The sequence below is a fragment of the Labrus mixtus genome, chromosome 17 (assembly GCF_963584025.1).
Source record: "Labrus mixtus chromosome 17, fLabMix1.1, whole genome shotgun sequence".
Taxonomy (NCBI): Eukaryota; Metazoa; Chordata; class Actinopteri; order Labriformes; family Labridae; genus Labrus; species Labrus mixtus.
In genome coordinates this window covers 17,764,315-17,781,456 of record NC_083628.1, presented here as the reverse complement: position 1 = coordinate 17,781,456, position 17,142 = coordinate 17,764,315, and the positions used below count along the sequence as shown (strand labels likewise).

Genomic DNA, 17,142 nt, shown 5'->3' with positions numbered 1-17,142 from the left:
ATCAATGCATTCAGTCAGTCACGTTATTAAACACAGTGCAATCTGTCAGTCCTGTTAACATGGAGTCAATCATCATACCGCCCCTCCCCCACTCCCCCCCGCTGCTCCACACACGGGCGCCACACAGGTCAAAGAATCATAACAACAGTGATATCAATAATAAGAACAAACATCATGTGTTTACACGCCACGCTGCCCTGAAAGACAAAGAACCTGCAGATTAGTTTCACATCTTTTGAGTGAGCTGTTCAGATCAGGGCCGTCGTCATGGTAACAGAGTTTTAAACTTCAATAAGATTCTACTAAAAATCAATGGAGAAACATAAACAGAAGTCCTCGACGCGCAGTAATGGATCATTTCTTAATTTAAACTGCCAAGCGTCACAGACAAACGCCTGCACAACATTTCCATACGGTGTCTTGTAATTTCTGATGGACTCATTCCTAACGCTAACCCCCCTGAACGCATCTTTTCGTTAAGATTTTTGATATTATTGATCATTCAAACAACAGTGATTGTATCGTTAAAAACTTGTGGTATTGAAAAGTATCAAAACAAAAAGAAAACAACCTTACGTTAGCTTAGTTTACGTTAGCTTAGTTTAGCATAGCATAGCTTAGCAGCCCCCGTCAGAGGCCTTTATATTAATCCCGTTCTATTTCAGACTGAAGACAAACATGCAGTGTCTTCTATTCCTGAGTATTTAAAAATATTTTTTTCATTACATTATGTGTTCTGGTTTACAGTCTTCTGCTGACACTGTAAAAATCAATGTTGGAGCTAATTTATCACAACTAACGTGATAATATTATGAATCACTTCATGTGTAAGGTAATCTCATCGCCCGTTTTACAGGATAAATTACAGATAACAGTCAGAAAACTGAACAGAGAATCTTTAAACTGCGTTAAAATATATTTGAACACGATGTGTGTTTATAGCTTTTTTAGATTTAGTGTCGTTAACTGCCTTAAAGGCACAGTGTGCAGATTCTGCCACCAGGGGGCTCTCAAACAACACAATAACAAAAGATGACGTGGAGGATGGCGGGGAACCATGGGAGTGACTCTCTCTGATATCCCCCCATGAAAACGGACTCTGAGTTGACCGTAGTCATGACAACCGGGTAAAACCAAACTGAGGAAGCGAATATGTTTACAGACGAGCTGATGTATCCGAGTATAATTTACATGATGTTTTTATCACAGCAGCACATACAGCAACAGTAGGCAGCTTTCAGTAGCAGCTCACGCTTCCTTATGTAGCGGTCTTTGACGTGACATCCTGTGTTTCCACAGCAACAGTAAACTAATTGTGTCTGTCATGGCAGCCGCCGTGACAAGACAACCCGTTACGGTTATAAAATTACGGATTTCTCTGGTTTTAATAACTGTTGGAAATATTTGAGGTAATGTATGTACTCAACAATAAAATATATAAAATAGGTTTAAAATATTTTAGTGTACAATTCGAGAAATTGTACGTTTAAAGAAACATTTAAATGCATTATATTGTAGATTAATTCCTGATAGTGATGTCAGCATAGACATCTTTACATAAACTAAACAGAGACACTTCAAATAATCATGAACAGCACTTGATCGTCTGTTTTCCATGAAGCCTGAATCGGCTCGTCTCTCTGCGGCTCGTTGTCTTTAAAGGGCAGCAGATGTTCTAACAGAACAGTCCTTCAGAGAAGGAGAGGATACCACTTGACATTTCAGTCTGGCTGTGTGTATGTTGGAGTGTTTCTGCGGTTAGTCTCTCAGTGTGAGTGCAGGCACAGGGAGTTAGTGTTAGCTGGACTCTGTGTTAGTGTTTGGATGCTCGGCTGCGTTCACACTCACCGCTTTGCAGAGTTCGCCGACCTCCGGACAAAACTCCCACAGGCAGCGTTCCTGTCGGGGTCAGGCCCTTCAGCTGCAGAACGCTCTCATTCTCCTCTCTGTCAACACAAACAAAGATAAAAACTGTTAGAGCGATCAGAATCCTCTGACACAGATAACTCTGGCAGACAAGCAGACAAGTTTACTTTAAGAAGTTTAGGATTTGTTGAAGAACTTTATTTATCTGGGGTTCCTCAGGGACCAATCCTTCGACCACTTTTTTTCCCTTGTGTCCTACAGCAAGAGGCAGGGATGGGAATAGTGTTCTGTTCATGTTGATGTGTGTAGAACAATTCAGTAAAAATAACTTAGAAAGTATTTTATCTGGGGTTGCTCAGGGATCAATCCTCAGACCACTTGTTTTATTTATTATTTAGCACTCTTATAAGGCAACATAACAAAAATAACTATATAAACTATTATTCTATGCAGAGGATACACTTGCATACATCGCGCTCTCTTAATTTATCTCCGTACTCTTGACAAGTTGCCTGTGCAAATTGTGTGCTGTTTATTGCTCAATCCTCAACCTGAAGATATGAAGTCAACTGTCGCAGAAGAGGAGCGAAACTAGAAAAAAGTCTTCATTAATGATCTGCAATCGGAGAGTTTTGACTTTATAGTACCCAGAAAGCAAAGATCGATTACAATCAGTTATACTGGAATACAGAGAACAGCCTGTGACTCTTTTCTGGGACATAAAATAACTCAGACATTTTCTGAACATGAGCATTCATCATTAAAAGGAGAAACTACTGTGACACACTTCCACAGGATTAAAAGAGGACACATGTAAATCAGGGAGAAAGTCATTAGCCTTTTACTAAAGTAGAGCGAGACTGGGGAAAGTAGAGGACTGTAGATTGTCTGTCTCCCTCAAAACACACAAATTAACGTCTCTGTTGGACTATTTAACAAGTTTAAGTTATAAACAGTTCTGTCATGGCTGAAAAAGAATAATTATTTCGAACTTATCCAGGAATCAGTCTTGAAAAATAAAGTAAATCACACAGAGAAACCTTTTCATTTTCACCTTCCTCCCTTTGAGGCTTTATGTATCTCTCAAATATAACCAAAAAGGAGAGGGAGGGGGGGGAACAACCCACCTGAGCACAGAGAAGACTCGAGCCATCTTCCCGATGGCCCGGATCTTATTTCTGATCACCTCCTTCCTGACAGCTGGAGTTCCACCTGAAGAGCAGAAACAGACAATGGGAGTCAGAGCAGAGAAATCATCGGGAAAATAAGAAGAGCACACAACAATCAGAACGCAACGTGCTCAGTACACACGGCAGGTGACGCTCAGGTGGCTCAGAGTAATAACTGAATGTTTGCTGTGCACACCAGCTCCAGGTTTACTCTTCATGTTCAGCCTGAGAAGATCGACCGATGAGGGAGGATTGTTGGATCATGCATTTCATTCCACTAACTTAGAATCAACATCGAGAAATCAAACTGTAGATCTGAGAACATCCATCCTGAGAGATCACAGTACACGCAAATATTTTAGCCTCTAAAGTAATTTTATATACGTTTGATGAAGCCTGAGTGAGGTCAGCCGTCTGTTCCTGCAGGGGGCGCTGGAGTCCCATCGATGGCGGTCTCCATGCTGGAAATGCTGTCTCAGTCTAACTTTCAGTCAACCTAACGACAGACTGAGAGCTGGAGCTGAGGCGGGTTTTAAACCTCCTGACAAACCGTTACACCGCGCCCACCTGTCAATCAGGTCAGCTACACGCTTTATTGTGAATAACTCTTATCCTTCATCAAATCAAAACTGATGAGCCATCAAAACATTCACCCCCCGTACAGTGTGTGTCGATCGAGACATGAGCTAATCAGACCTGTTTGTTTTTTTGAACCAGGCTACAAACATGTTAATCTCTGCTGTAAAAACAGGCTTTTTTGAATGGGTGTGTATGTGACTTCCTGTGCTTCTGCAGCCAGCCTCTAGTGGACACTCGATGCTGAAGTGTAAAATCATGCAGTTCCTCATCTTCATTTTTCAACACCAGAGGTTGCTGCTTGATGGTAAAAAGTCTACACGTCTTCTTTGAGGGTTTCAGAGCACGATGCATCCATTTACACTCCAGCTGTACGCCGATGCTGCTCCGTGCTGCGCTCTGGGAACGCAGCCTGGGTGTTGACAGGCGAGGGAGCACAGAGCAGACATGCAACTGCTGGAAGTTCTGGGTCATAGTGTGAGCTCTCCGGTTAAACCAAATGTAGGACACCAGACCTCTCATAATGTTTCTGATATTAATAAACTTCTGACATCTTTTTTTACTGATAGATTTCTCCCGTCATGTGAACGAAATAATAATAATAATTCACTTCTATTTCCATTAAAGAATAACAATCGAACTTCACTTCAGTCTTTGTGTCACAGATGTTGTGTTAGTTCGCTGATCGGACCTTGCATGAAATCAAAGAATGCTGAACACAACCGGGTTTCAAAAGGATAAAGAGCAGGTATTATTCGATGGAGCCTGTGAGTGGGTTATTTCCACTTATTTCACGACTGAAAATCAATTTGCAGTCAGGAAACATGCTTTTGATTTATTTGAATGACTTCTGGATCATGTGAAAGCAGCTGAAAGCAGAACACAGTCCTTTGTGTTGTGTTCAAGGACAATCTGAAACGGGGCTTTGATCAGAAAAAAAAAATCTGAACACGTGAGAGTCAACGTGAACGTAGTGAGAATGAACACGTGGCTGTGCGACCGCTGTTTGGTGTCAGGTGTCCGACTCACACCTGCACGACGACTGTCAGGCGTCGCAACACACCAAGGTGACAAGGGAGCTTCAGGTGTCTGCAGGGTCTTCACACTTTAAAGTTTTTTAATCTACCCGGTTAAAAACAGGTGAATAAGTCGTGTGTGTGTGGGGCCGCTTCCTCTTACCCTCACACGTGTCGTCTCCTTCTGACATCAGCTCGTCGTCAGAGCAGATGTTCAACACGTTCACCAGCATCTCCGTCACTGTGCAAACACAACAACACACAGCGAGTGATGGCACACACGAGGTAACATGAAGAGGATTTAAAAGATTGATTCTCAAGTAAAACACTTCACTGTTTGGTATCCGTCTTTAGATTTTTTAATTACTTTCTTTTTTATCGGTTTTACGGCTTTCATGCGTGACATGTTCCACATCAATATATCATAAATCCAGTCTATCCTGTGTAAATGTGTCTGAGTCATGACTGTCTACAATGAGTGAGAAGCTCGAGTCCCGCTGGCTGTGTTGTTGTCAGAGCCGTGTTTACATGGACGGGACGGCCGGCTCCTCCCCTTGTGTATAAAAGCTGTTTTAGTCAAGAACTAGAGAGAAGAAGAACATACTAACATCCAAATAATCAGTGAGTAAGAGTTTTTAGATCACGCTCATTCTGTGTCAGTTTACATTCAATGTGAAGCTACGAGCTAACTATAGAGCGCTAACATTAGCATGCTAACACAACAATGCAGGACACAGGTGATTGCAGCTCGAGCAAAAGGACGTGTGTGTCTCTGGAGGAGAGCGGAGGCTTCAGTATGTAGGAGGTGTGGCCAAACAGCAGTTTTGGTTTCATGCTGAATCATAAAGTCGAACATTCTTCCTCTAAAGGAGTCATGAATGCATTTGCAGACAGATATATTTTATGTATAGAGGGTATGCATTGACACAATTTTTCCCCTCAGTGGGACGGAGCGGCTACACATTTGATGAAACAGCAACATTCAGTTAAGGACACGAGGAAAATCTGCTCAAATTTAAGACATCTAGACTCGACAAAGATCCTTACTGTTTACTAAAGACACTGTGGACATTTCAATTTGGTCATAAATCCTGTTTCCTCCAACTTTATGCCTGCCCGATTTTAAAGCCGTTAACCTTCACAAAGACGAGCATGAAGTCACACATGAGCTTGGTCGGATCTTTCTCACATTATTCTGAAGTTTATCAACAGGTGAAAACCAAAGATTTAAAAACCTGTAACATGTTGTCAGATTAGAAAAAACAACAGCTGAGTGATTAAACCATCCGCTCTGCATCAGTAAATCTGATTATGTAACACGATGACACAAAGATCTGAGCGCTCATGATGACGTCCCCGCTCTGATACTGAAGCTATGTCACAGGAATAAAAAGTATCCCATCTGTGTGACAGCATGGAGCCAGATTCGTCTCTGCTGTGTCTTTCAAAATCTGGAGAAAAGTTTCGGCTTTATCACATTCTGTCTCTGAAGTCCCTCCTGAAGAGGTCGCCTTCGAGCAGGCTTTGAAAACGATTGACGAGAAAACCCGGGAGGAAAAGTCGAAACCAGTTATTTCTGTGTGTTTTTTTTAACTTGGAATTTGAGTTAATCGTCCCTCATGTTACACTCGACCACGAGGTGTTCTTGTATTTTAAACCGTAAATTAATCTGCTCACCTTTCTCTCCGACGAACGGCAGAGACCAGGTGAACACGTCCATGAAGTTGGGCAGCCAGTAGGGATGAGGGGAGCAGTTAAACTGCCGGATGTTCATCACATTATTCTCATATTTCAGCACCGCGGCTGAAAACACACAAACACACACATTAACATTTTCTACTTCATCAGGCACTTCCTGTCTCCTGTTGCCAGGGCTTCAAGGTTTCTCTCCTGTTGCCATGGTTACCTTCCCCTCTTTCTCTCTCCTCTTCTCTTACCTTTGTTGTTGTACACATCCAGGTAGTTAGGAGCAGAGAAGATTGTGATTAAAGAAGGGAAGCCTGTCGTCTGACTCTTCCTGTACATTCGATACCTGACAGACACAAAAAAAAACAAAGATTTGACCGACGTGTTGAAGATAAAGTCATAAAGAAGAAGGTCAAACAGGAGGTCATTTAAGATTAGGACAAGCGTTTAGCTCCAAAGACCCGTAGATACTTTGTACCCTCATTAAATATCTTCCTCACAGTTTAAATTACGTTTTCCGAGCAGCTCTTTTTATATTTGTTTGTATTTGTGATCCTGGAGGACAAAGATCTTCTCCTCTACAGATGGTTAACACCGACCCTTTACTCTGTGTCCTTTTTGTTACTCCCTAACCAAACTACAAAACTCTTAAACAGCAAAAACGGGAAGTCTATAACGTTGTAAAATACATGTTCTTGTGCTTTCTTGTTTGTTTTTATGCAAACAAATAAATATGTAAATAGGATTTCATCATGTACTTTGTAATATGAGCTTCACTCACCCTGCATCCTGGGCTTCGTGTGCTCGTATTACAGACAACAGGTTATTGTTCATCAGGAAGTCACATACTGCCGGGTAACTGCAGAGACAGAAAACAAGAAATCAGAATAATTATTCAAACATCAGGACAGGATGAAGGAGCCGTTTGGTCTTTACAGTTGAAGATGCCAGTTTGGCAAAGCGCTCAGTGTTTCAGCCAGCGATTGTTTCATGTCGTTCCAAACGTTGGTCCACGATGGAGCCTCTGATCCTCCCACAGCTCGGCTGTCTGCAGTCACCTTGGTTGCCATGACAGTAAGAGAAGGAGCTCCATTATAACAAGAGATGCTTTAAAGTGCTAAAATTAGAGATCAATTAAGGTCAAGGCCCGTACGGAGGAGGAGGTGTGGGAGGAGGAGGTGTGGGAGGAGGAGGAGGTGTGGGAGTTTGTCTCTGATCTTTACAGAACTGACTTTAGAAAATTATTCACTAAAAGCCTCTTAACATGCGATTAATACCAAACACTGCAGTCGCTGTTCGGTCACTTTATAAGCACCTTTTCATCTCCTGACATTTTAACAGCACAAAGGGAACAAACACACCTGACTCGAACCTCTGGGAAAGTCTGACCTCGAGAGCTTGAACACTTTCACCAGCGTGTTAGTCATAAATGAAGGGAGAAAACATCAGAGACAACAGAGCTTTTCATTTTGTTATTGTCTGAACGCCTGTCGGGTGGACGTGATGAAATGTGTTTCATAACTTCATGAATCGGTTGGATAATATTTACACTTTTCTGCAGCACGGACTCGTGAAACTTTCAAACATGATGCATTACATTTAAAGAACCTTTCCGTCACATCATGCATGACTGAGAGAGACTTCAAACAAAAGGCGACCTGCTCGAGTGTTCAGGTTGTGTTAAACCGTGCTGGGTGGGACCGATTCAGCAGAATAACACTAATCCTCGGAGCAGGATCTATTCGAGACATTTACAGAAACTGTGATGCTGTGTCATTTCTCAGCGAGTCATTTAAACGTCCGGCTGCTAAAACAAACTCCTGCAGGATGAAAGAGGCTTTAGAGCGGCAGCTGCTCCCCTCCCCGTGACCTCCATGTGGTGTCAACATGGCAGATTCAGCACAAATATCAAGACAGGCCAGAGAATGCTAATATTTATTTTCAGTATCAGTCTGACAGCGGATTGAACCAGCGGTCACTTATCCAGAGATAAGCCATTGTTTGTAAAAGCTTTAATCAGCTCAGATTAGCGCAGAGCTGCTTTTTGTCTTTTTTTTTTTTTTTTAAGGAGAAACGAGCAGCAGCGAGGAAACATCCTGCAGAGACCTACCTGTATAAACAAGTCCTGCAGAGAGTCCTACCTGTAGAAACAAGTCCTGCAGAGAGACCTACCTGTAGAAACAATCCTGCAGAGAGACCTACCTGTAGAAACAAGTCCTGCAGAGAGTCCTACCTGTAGAAACAAGTCCTGCAGAGAGTCCTACCTGTAGAAACAAGTCCTGCAGAGAGTCCTACCTGTAAAAACAAGTCCTGCAGAGAGTCCTACCTGTAGAAACAAGTCCTGCAGAGAGACCTACCTGTAAAAACAAGTCCTGCAGAGAGACCTACCTGTAGAAACAATCCTGCAGAGAGACCTACATGTAGAAACAATCCTGCAGAGAGACCTACATGTAGAAACAAGTCCTGCAGAGAGACCTACCTGTAAAAACAAGTCCTGCAGAGAGACCTACCTGTAGAAACAAGTCCTGCAGAGAGACCTACCTGTAGAAACAATCCTGCAGAGAGTCCTACCTGTAAAAACAAGTCCTGCAGAGAATCCTACCTGTAAAAACAAGTCCTGCAGAGAGTCCTACCTGTAAAAACAAGTCCTGCAGAGAATCCTACCTGTAGGAACAAGTCCTGCAGAGACCTAGCTGTAGAAACAAGTCCTGCAGAGTCCTACATGTAGATTTAAGTTATTCAAAGAATCCTACCTGTAGAAATAAGAGCAGCCTCTCACACTGTTGTGGCTGAAGTGTTCCTGGGTCTTCTCTGAACCGTAGTCCTCGCCCGGGTCAGACCACAGCAGGTCACACATCGGTCCGAACGCAGGAGGCTCTTTAAACCGGTCCAACTGTGCACACACAAACAAACAGTTTTAATTAATAAGACACTACATACAACACAAATCTGAAGTCCAGGGATGTGATTGTCGCCCCCTTCTTGTTACCTTCCGAATGTCGTCCAGACAGGTGACCTCAGGGCTCAGTCCTCCATGCACACAGAGGAACTGCTGGTTGAGGAGAGCAGCCAGAGGGAGGCAGTCAAACGCATCCATACAGGCGTCATACACACGCTCAGAGTACTTTATTTTACCTGCACAGAACAAACACACACAGGTCAGTAAAGAGACACACAGTTTGTCTCTGACACAGACACAAACCCAGAAGCAGGACTTACACTCCTGTTTGAAGGTGAAGTACTCTGTGAGATGCCGGCACTCGTGGTTGCCTCTGAGCAGGAAGAGAGTGTTCGGGTGGTTGATCTTCAGAGCCCACAGGAACAGTACACACTGCAAACAGATACACACACACACGAGGATGGGTTAGACCTATATTCAATCTTATCCACATCAACCTCAGATTTAATTTTGTCAGTGTGCAACATTTTTTACAACTCACATCCCGTTTGACAAGCCCTTTTTACACATTAAACATTTCTAGAGGATTTCAGGAGGACTGCCTCTGAAATCCTCCTGACCTGGTTGTTCATACATGCACCTCAAGGCAGGAGATTATCCCTGGGGGTGTTTCTGAGGTAAGACGAGACGTAAAAAGAACGATGTGGAAGTAGCAGCAGAGTCCTCTATACGACGTTATAATGTGAATATTTGTCTTTCTATCAATGCCACATGTAGTGGAACAGAATCTCAATGTGAACTAAAGAGTGGAGAAGAACATACTGGAGAACAGGTAACATAATGCAGCAGGTTCATTAGAGCACAGAGATGGTAGAGGTGGCATGCAGACAGTCTATGGTCATGCAGCGATCACAGGGAATAAATATCACCACCCCCTCCCACTCGCTCCAGGTGAATTCTCCTGATTATATCCTGCTGCGTTCTCACATCAGCTCATACTGACTTTCTGCAGAATAAATACGAGGAGACTGGAGGAGAAACTCCCGTTCACACAGGATTACTCGAGTTTTGTGCGAGTGTGAACAAGGCGTTACAGTCTCCTGAATCCTCCAATGAGGACTACCTGCTTTGCCATACAGGAAAGAGACAAGGTGATAAAATGTTGTCCATTCATTTCATCATAGCTGTAAGTTTGATGTGCATCTGAACATGTTGGTCCATGAATTGCAACAGGCTGCTGAAGTCCTGCAAGTGACTGTAGAAAAAACATCTGGAGCACAGAAGACTGCATTGAGACTTTGAGTATCTAACTCTGAGTCTTTGTGATAATAAACTCTGAGATGTGCATTTGTGATCGTTAAAAGAGCTCCTGCACGACTTCCAAACAAACCCACTCGCTCAGCTGTCAGTCATCCTTCTCTATGTTTTTTATTTTGTGCAGAATCGAACCACCTGTTAAACATTTCAGCTTTTTATTTTTACGGAGGCGTCCAACAGGAGCCGGATCTGACCAGCTGTTCACCCAGAACCCGACAGGCCGGAGCACAGAGGAGGAGGAACGAGGACAAGGATGGATTGCTGTCGTCTCAAGCGGGCGGGCGGCCCGGGTTCACTTCCTGCCTGTGGCTTCTTTCCCGCATGTCATTCCCCACTCTCTCTCCCTGATTTCCAACTCTATCCACTGTCCTCTCTATCCATTAAAGGCACAAAAATAAATCTTTAAAAAAAATAAAAGAATTAACCACAAACTACAGCTCGCTTTATTTGGCTGCATGGTGTGGTTAGAGCAGGTGGATAGTAAAATCCTGCAGTGGTTTTAAGCTGCATGATAAAACATAGAATAGACGTCCCCCCAGGCTACATCCACACTACGATATGATCAGATTCTGCCCTTTAAATAAAATACAGACTTCTCCTAAAGTGAAGCTGCTCCATCGTCCCTTCTGGGCCTCCATACATGTGTGGTGGTGACTGTGTCTGCAGAGACTCTGTCCTCTGACTGGATTTTACGGTTCTGCTTTGTTTTGGTTGACTCGGGACGTTTCTGGGCTGAGCTGGTGTGTTTCCTCCAGCCAATTACAGCGCAGCATGTGAGTTTAGGAGTGGATACAATTCAGTGATTGGACGAGATTCAAACCGTTGAATATGACAAACGAGGACGTAGCAGCAAAGAAGATAAAATATAATCACAGTGAGGAGAAACACCAAGCGGATAAAGCTCGTTCTAAAAGGAGGGTGAACCTTGTGTTGTCTTTTTAACTGTGGACGTGGAGTTGGTCTGCTTCCTGTTGGACAGGCAGGTGACAAACACCGGTGGTTAGCTTGTGCTAGCGTGCATTAGCTTGCAGTGTAGCTACAAGCAGTAAACGTACACACTACATCCTGCAGGGGGCGATGAGCCCAGGAGGAGGGGCCCAGTTTGGATGTTTACAAACATTTCTATGGACTCCTTCTTTACAGTATTGAGGCTTTGACATTTTAAACTTTCTTTCAAAAGAACAAAGAAAATCGTTTTAAATATACAACAAATATGTCTTGGCTTTACTGGTGCAAAAACAAGTAACGTAAAAATAATTTAAAAAAACAGGAAGTCAGTCAACAGCAGTCCTCCTACTGTTTGGAAACTTAACAGAACTCTATAGAAAGATATACATGTGTCTGATGAACTTCAGAGACAACGTACAGCACAGAGAGATAATAATCCAAATTCAAAAAATTCAAAAATGTTTTATTTTGAAGCAAAGAGTCCAACGTGTTGATTTAATTTGTTGCTACAATAATGGAGCCGCAGCGCTCTCCGGTTTCTAACGAACATTGGCTCCTGTTCTCGTCTCTGTTGGTTTTAAGAAATCTATGCAGACAGCTTTGGTTGGAACATTTCTGTGTACAGGGCCATGCTGGGTAAACTGCCTTCATACTTATATAATCTCATGAGCCAGACCTCCAGCAGTTTCTTTATTCAAGGCCCAGTTAAAGAGTCCACACAAGAGAGGAAAGAAACCAACTCATTAAGCTGGATTCAGTCTGCAGCTCTCGTATTTGATGTCTGTGTTTTTCACTGTAACTGGTGTGTCGTCTCCCTCGCAGAAATCCCAGGGAATTTATTGGTCTGATAACAGTCATATGTAGATTTTAATCAAACTTTCAGAGAACTTTTCTTTAGTTTTACCCGAGGCCACAATCTACACATCTGTCAGACCACCACAGCAGCCACAATCTACACATCTGTCAGACCACCACAGCAGCCACAATCTACACATCTGTCAGACCACCACAGCAGCCACAATCTACACATCTGTCAGACCACCACAGCAGCTACAATCTACACATCTGCAGTCCGTCGATTGGTCAACAGAATTGTCACTTCCTGTGCGGTAGTAAAGGTCAAACACAAAACGCGCCATGTTTTAATATCCTGCAGATTCAGAGAGAGAGAGTTATTTCAAAGCTGTTTTTGCGACTAATGTCAGCGTGTAGCTCTGCCTAATGGATGACCTCGGCGGTGCAGACCTTCCTAGGAATCATTGATCTTAGTTTACTGTGTCACGTTCTTCTTCTTTGTTGAATCTGCTGGCAATTATTCGCTGGATAAAATGAAGCCTTAAAAATGTATTTCTTATCTCAACAACTTTTTAAAACTCTGCAGCGAAGAGTGAAGATGTGCAGAGTTACCAGAACACATGATGTATTTCGTTAGTCGCAGTTTTTCCGGAAACCATTAAACAATCAGAAAACATTTTATCTACCACAAAAGGATATTTAGACGCTGGAAGTGATTTCCTGATTTAAGTGGTTACTCAGTAGATAAGCAGGAGTCTGAAGTCTTGTTTGTTTCTCTCTCCGTGGTCGGGAGGAAGGAAACACGACAGCAGCTAATAAAGACGTCCTGCCATCCGCAGATACACACACTCCTTCCAGAAAACACACCCTGCACCCACCCCCCCCCCCTCCTCCTCTGATTGTTTTGGAAACGGGACACACACTGAGGCTGCAGGCGTGTGTGTGTGTGTGTGAGGGTGGGGCTCTGAGCATGGCAGCAGACAGTGTGCCTTTCATTTCCTACGACTATTTAAAGACGCTGTGCTAAGCTGCGCTCCAAATGTCAGAAACACAAACATGTGAGAGCGAGGCGAGAAGCGACGGTGGTCTCTTACCTCGATGCTGAAGTACCCTCGGTCCACGTAGTCGCCCAGGAACAGGTAACGGGTGCTGGCCGGGGACCCGCCCACCTCGAAGAGCTTCATCAGGTCAAAGAACTGTCCGTGGACGTCTCCACAAACTAAAGAAAGAAAGAAGACGAAGTTTCATGTTTGAAAAGATTCAGTAACTTCCTGAAACGGCTGCTCAACGGGAGATTTGATCAATCTGTTCTTCATAAATGATTTAAATGTTTGTTTTATGTTATTCATCATTTTTCATCAACATGTTTGTCTGCTTTCTTTTTGTTTTGTCCTCCTTTACTGCGTCTTCGCCCCATGGTCAGCTCAGGTTGTTGTTTTAAACACACTCAGAGTTCCTTTTCACCTTTAGAGTGGTTTCAGATTACTTCAAAATAAAGTTCATATTCTAAAGTGCTTGATGCAGCCTCCGGTCTGTGAGCTGATATATTAAGGACGCACATCGTACTAAGCAATCTGTACCATACCTGAGCACACTTCACCCCCAAAGTCCAGTTCATTTGACCAGTGTGAGTGCTCTGATTGGTGCTCAGGCGTGGTACACTTCCTCAGCCCTGGCACGCTTGGAAGAGGCATGCTTTGACTCGGTCCAGTTCTTGCCCGAGACCAAGCTACGTGGACATCCCCTCCATTATCGAGCAAATGTAGCTGTCATGTTCTCTAATGTGCGTGGGAATGACACATTTAAACATCTCATTCTGACCGACCAACAGACACAAATCAGAGAAATATCTTTTTATCATTTGAGGAAACAGGGGAAATATTTAAATGTTAACATTTTAGAAGCTCTAGTTCTTGAATAAACTTGTAAAAATCACTTGGCTGGTAGTGATGGTAGCTGGTAACCCAGCGGTTAGTAGCGGCATGTCATTCCCTGATTTCTGAGTCCCATGTTTACCCGTGAGGTGAAGGTTTATCAGCTGTCGGGCGGACAGTATAGAGACGCAGTTACCACATTGTCTCAGCATGTGCATGGCGGTTAGCGCTGGAGTTTTTGAATTAGACGTTTGTTTTGCAGAGAAGGGATACCGTTTTTCCCCGATTGACTTTGTAATGTAACATCTAAAAAAACGTGCAACCAGCACTGGAGCGCTGTGCAGCGCAATTCAAGGTGCATTTAACCGCCTGAGTGCAGAACAACGTCAGCTGCAGAAAAATATTTAAACAAAGTTGTAAGAAGCTTCTGTTTTCATCGAGATGGTGAGCCTTCATCAGCGCATCAAGCGGATTTCCTGCTCTCTCTCTTAGGAAATATACCTGCACCTACCAGCGTATCATGTAACCAGTATCATCTCTGTGCGGGAAAAACTGCACTTAACTTGATGGTGGAGTTTAATCATCGGCCTTTAATCATAAGATTAAACGTTTTTATTTAGCTGCAGACAAAACGCCATCAGAGACAGGAAACGGTTTTAATGCGTGTTTTTCTCACAGGCTCTGTTGATTTTTGGAAGGAGGGAAACCTCTGGATAATTCAGCTCTCATTAAAACTTCCTACAAACACTGAAGGGTAATTTTCAGACTCCGTGTGTGAAGCTGATCTCCTGTTCCTGCATCACTCGCCATTTAATGACCCCAATAAGGCAGAACTAAATGTGAGCTGACTCGAGGTCTTAAAGTCTGAACTTTTTATAGTGGATACACGCAGGGGTCAAATCAACGATCATTCTCTTGATTTAGCCTTCGGCCTATTAACTGTCAGATATTTTACGGCCTGATGATTCGCACGATTAACTAGCGAACATGTTTAAAACTGTTTAATGTCCCGGAATCCAAAAACATTTAATTCACCATTAAAGTAGAAAATAAAACCAGCAGAGTCTTATTTTGGAAGCTGTAACTAATTCTCTTTTGCAATAAATACGACAAATGACTTCCTGGTTAAGACGATGGTTTGGCCTTAAAGAGCCCATATTATGCCCTTTTTGGGGTTCATATATTTAATCTATGTACCTTCTAAAGTATGTTCACAATAGCTAAAGTTTGAAAAAAGTGTCTGTTTTCATGTACTGCCGCTCCATGCACCGACTCGCTTCTGACTCTCTCTCTAAGGCTCTGAAGTGCCCACGTTCAGAGTCCCCATGTGTGCCAAGTCTGATCTGATTGGTCGGCCTGTCGGCTCTGCCGTAATTGTCAGTCGCTCAGCACGGTTCTCGGAAATGTCCCGCCCCTTTTACCATATTGGGAATGCAGCCACTGGCTCCGTCCGAGGGGAGCATAAACATTAGCACCTTAGCACTACTGTGCTACCGCAGGCTACGGCATATCGTGGGCGTGCTACAGAAGTTAATGGACGTGCAACATGAGCTGCTGGGCTTGCCACAACGAGCCAATGGGCTTAGATCAGTGATATCACACTGACAAGACGTCACACTGGCAAATTTTTATCGAGGGGGGCTAGAACCGAGTGTTACATGCAGCTAATGCTGCAGCTAACAGGAGGACGTAGGAGAAGCCGCGTTTACGCGGACTTTGAATTTTTGCACATAGATGTGCCTAAACATACACAGGACACTTGGAAAACACACTGAAGAGCATATATAACCAGAAAAAGCCCTTTATGGGCCCTTTAAGATGAAGTTTGGTGTTTCGTGCTCAACAGTTTGGTGTACATGAGTGTTTTAGTCATCCACTTCCTTGTTTGAGCACGGACCGTACTCGAGTACACATGAATCGTGCCCGAGATCACCTCTTCAAGCGGACTCGGGGTACAGTACCCATATACGGTACTAGTGTGGTACTTTTGTGTTCACACGGAACAAATGAAACGGACTTTGGGGTCAAGTGTACTCGACTCCGGGCCGGGTCCCTGATGTGAGACCACCCTAAGTTTTAGTCTGTCTTCCTACATGATGATTACTACAGCGTCTGTTTTTGCTTTGTGCCGTTTGCTCTCCTCGTAGCTACAGTTCGGTAGAGCTTTGAGCCTACAGTGAAAGTTCAAACATGTCAGGTGGCGTGTTGTGTGTGATGGTGGTGGCTGCACTCGCAGTAATGACGATGCATGTGTCAGCATTTTATACCAGTATATTGATCACACCAGTATATAGGACGCAGCTACCTTTCCAAAAGAAAATAAAGGCATTAAAAGTGCGTAAATATTTAAAAAATACTTTTCTGAAGATTTAAATCAGTTGTTGATCGATTGTTTATCTGGAGCTTTCGTCGGAGTCATCGACAAAAAAGGAAAGAAAATGTAGAAAAATGAGCGAGCAAATCTTTGAAATGTCCATCAGGAGTTTAAAAATAATCTCAGGAGACAAGGAAGATGAAAATATGAAAACAATGAGCGAGGGGAGGACAGAGCAGAAGGAGATAAAAATAGTCGGAGGGCACGAGGGTGGATACCTAAGCTAAGCCACATGTCAGAGAGGGCAGCTGTAGAAATAGCCGGCCGTGCACACTCCGTCTTTGTCTCACTTTAACTCCCTCCATGTTCGCCCTGATGCCCTGAGCTGAAGGTGTCGCTCTTTACCTGTGATGGGGGCCTCCACCTCCAGCATGCATTTCTCCTGGCGGAGGATGCTGGCTCCCTCGTTGATGATCCGCAGAGCCGCCTCCTCCTCCAGCCGACCCTCCTTCACCAGATGGGCCTTGAGCTGCTCCACGCTGGGCCTCCCGTCCACGTACAGGTCTTTGACCGTCAGGCGAGTACCGGGAGGATATGGCACCGCTACAAACAGAAACACAAGAACAATGACGTCAGAGCACACAATCAAAGATAACTCTGAAGACAGACGGGACGCTCTGGA

General features: G+C 43.6%; 1 protein-coding gene and 1 long non-coding RNA gene across 4 annotated transcripts in view; one reads left to right on the top strand and one right to left on the bottom strand.

The window, feature by feature from the left end:
• ppp3ccb (protein phosphatase 3, catalytic subunit, gamma isozyme, b) overlaps positions 1–17,142 on the bottom strand; it is a 30,265-nt gene that overhangs the window by 3,730 nt on the left and 9,393 nt on the right. For all 3 annotated transcript variants that reach the window (XM_061061296.1, XM_061061297.1, XM_061061295.1), the window contains exons 2-12: positions 16,866–17,063; positions 13,367–13,491; positions 9,533–9,644; positions 9,303–9,448; positions 9,067–9,206; positions 7,095–7,172; positions 6,565–6,659; positions 6,305–6,430; positions 4,791–4,868; positions 2,994–3,078; positions 1,849–1,946 (exon numbers count right to left, since the gene is read on the bottom strand). In XM_061061296.1, the coding sequence (XP_060917279.1) occupies positions 1,849–1,946; positions 2,994–3,078; positions 4,791–4,868; positions 6,305–6,430; positions 6,565–6,659; positions 7,095–7,172; positions 9,067–9,206; positions 9,303–9,448; positions 9,533–9,644; positions 13,367–13,491; positions 16,866–17,063 (1,281 nt within the window). The remainder of the gene's footprint in view (positions 1–1,848; positions 1,947–2,993; positions 3,079–4,790; positions 4,869–6,304; positions 6,431–6,564; positions 6,660–7,094; positions 7,173–9,066; positions 9,207–9,302; positions 9,449–9,532; positions 9,645–13,366; positions 13,492–16,865; positions 17,064–17,142) is intronic.
• On the top strand, positions 444–694 carry LOC132992144 (uncharacterized). Its single transcript, XR_009676301.1, has 2 exons — positions 444–576; positions 612–694. It is a non-coding gene; the product is annotated as an uncharacterized LOC132992144 (long non-coding RNA).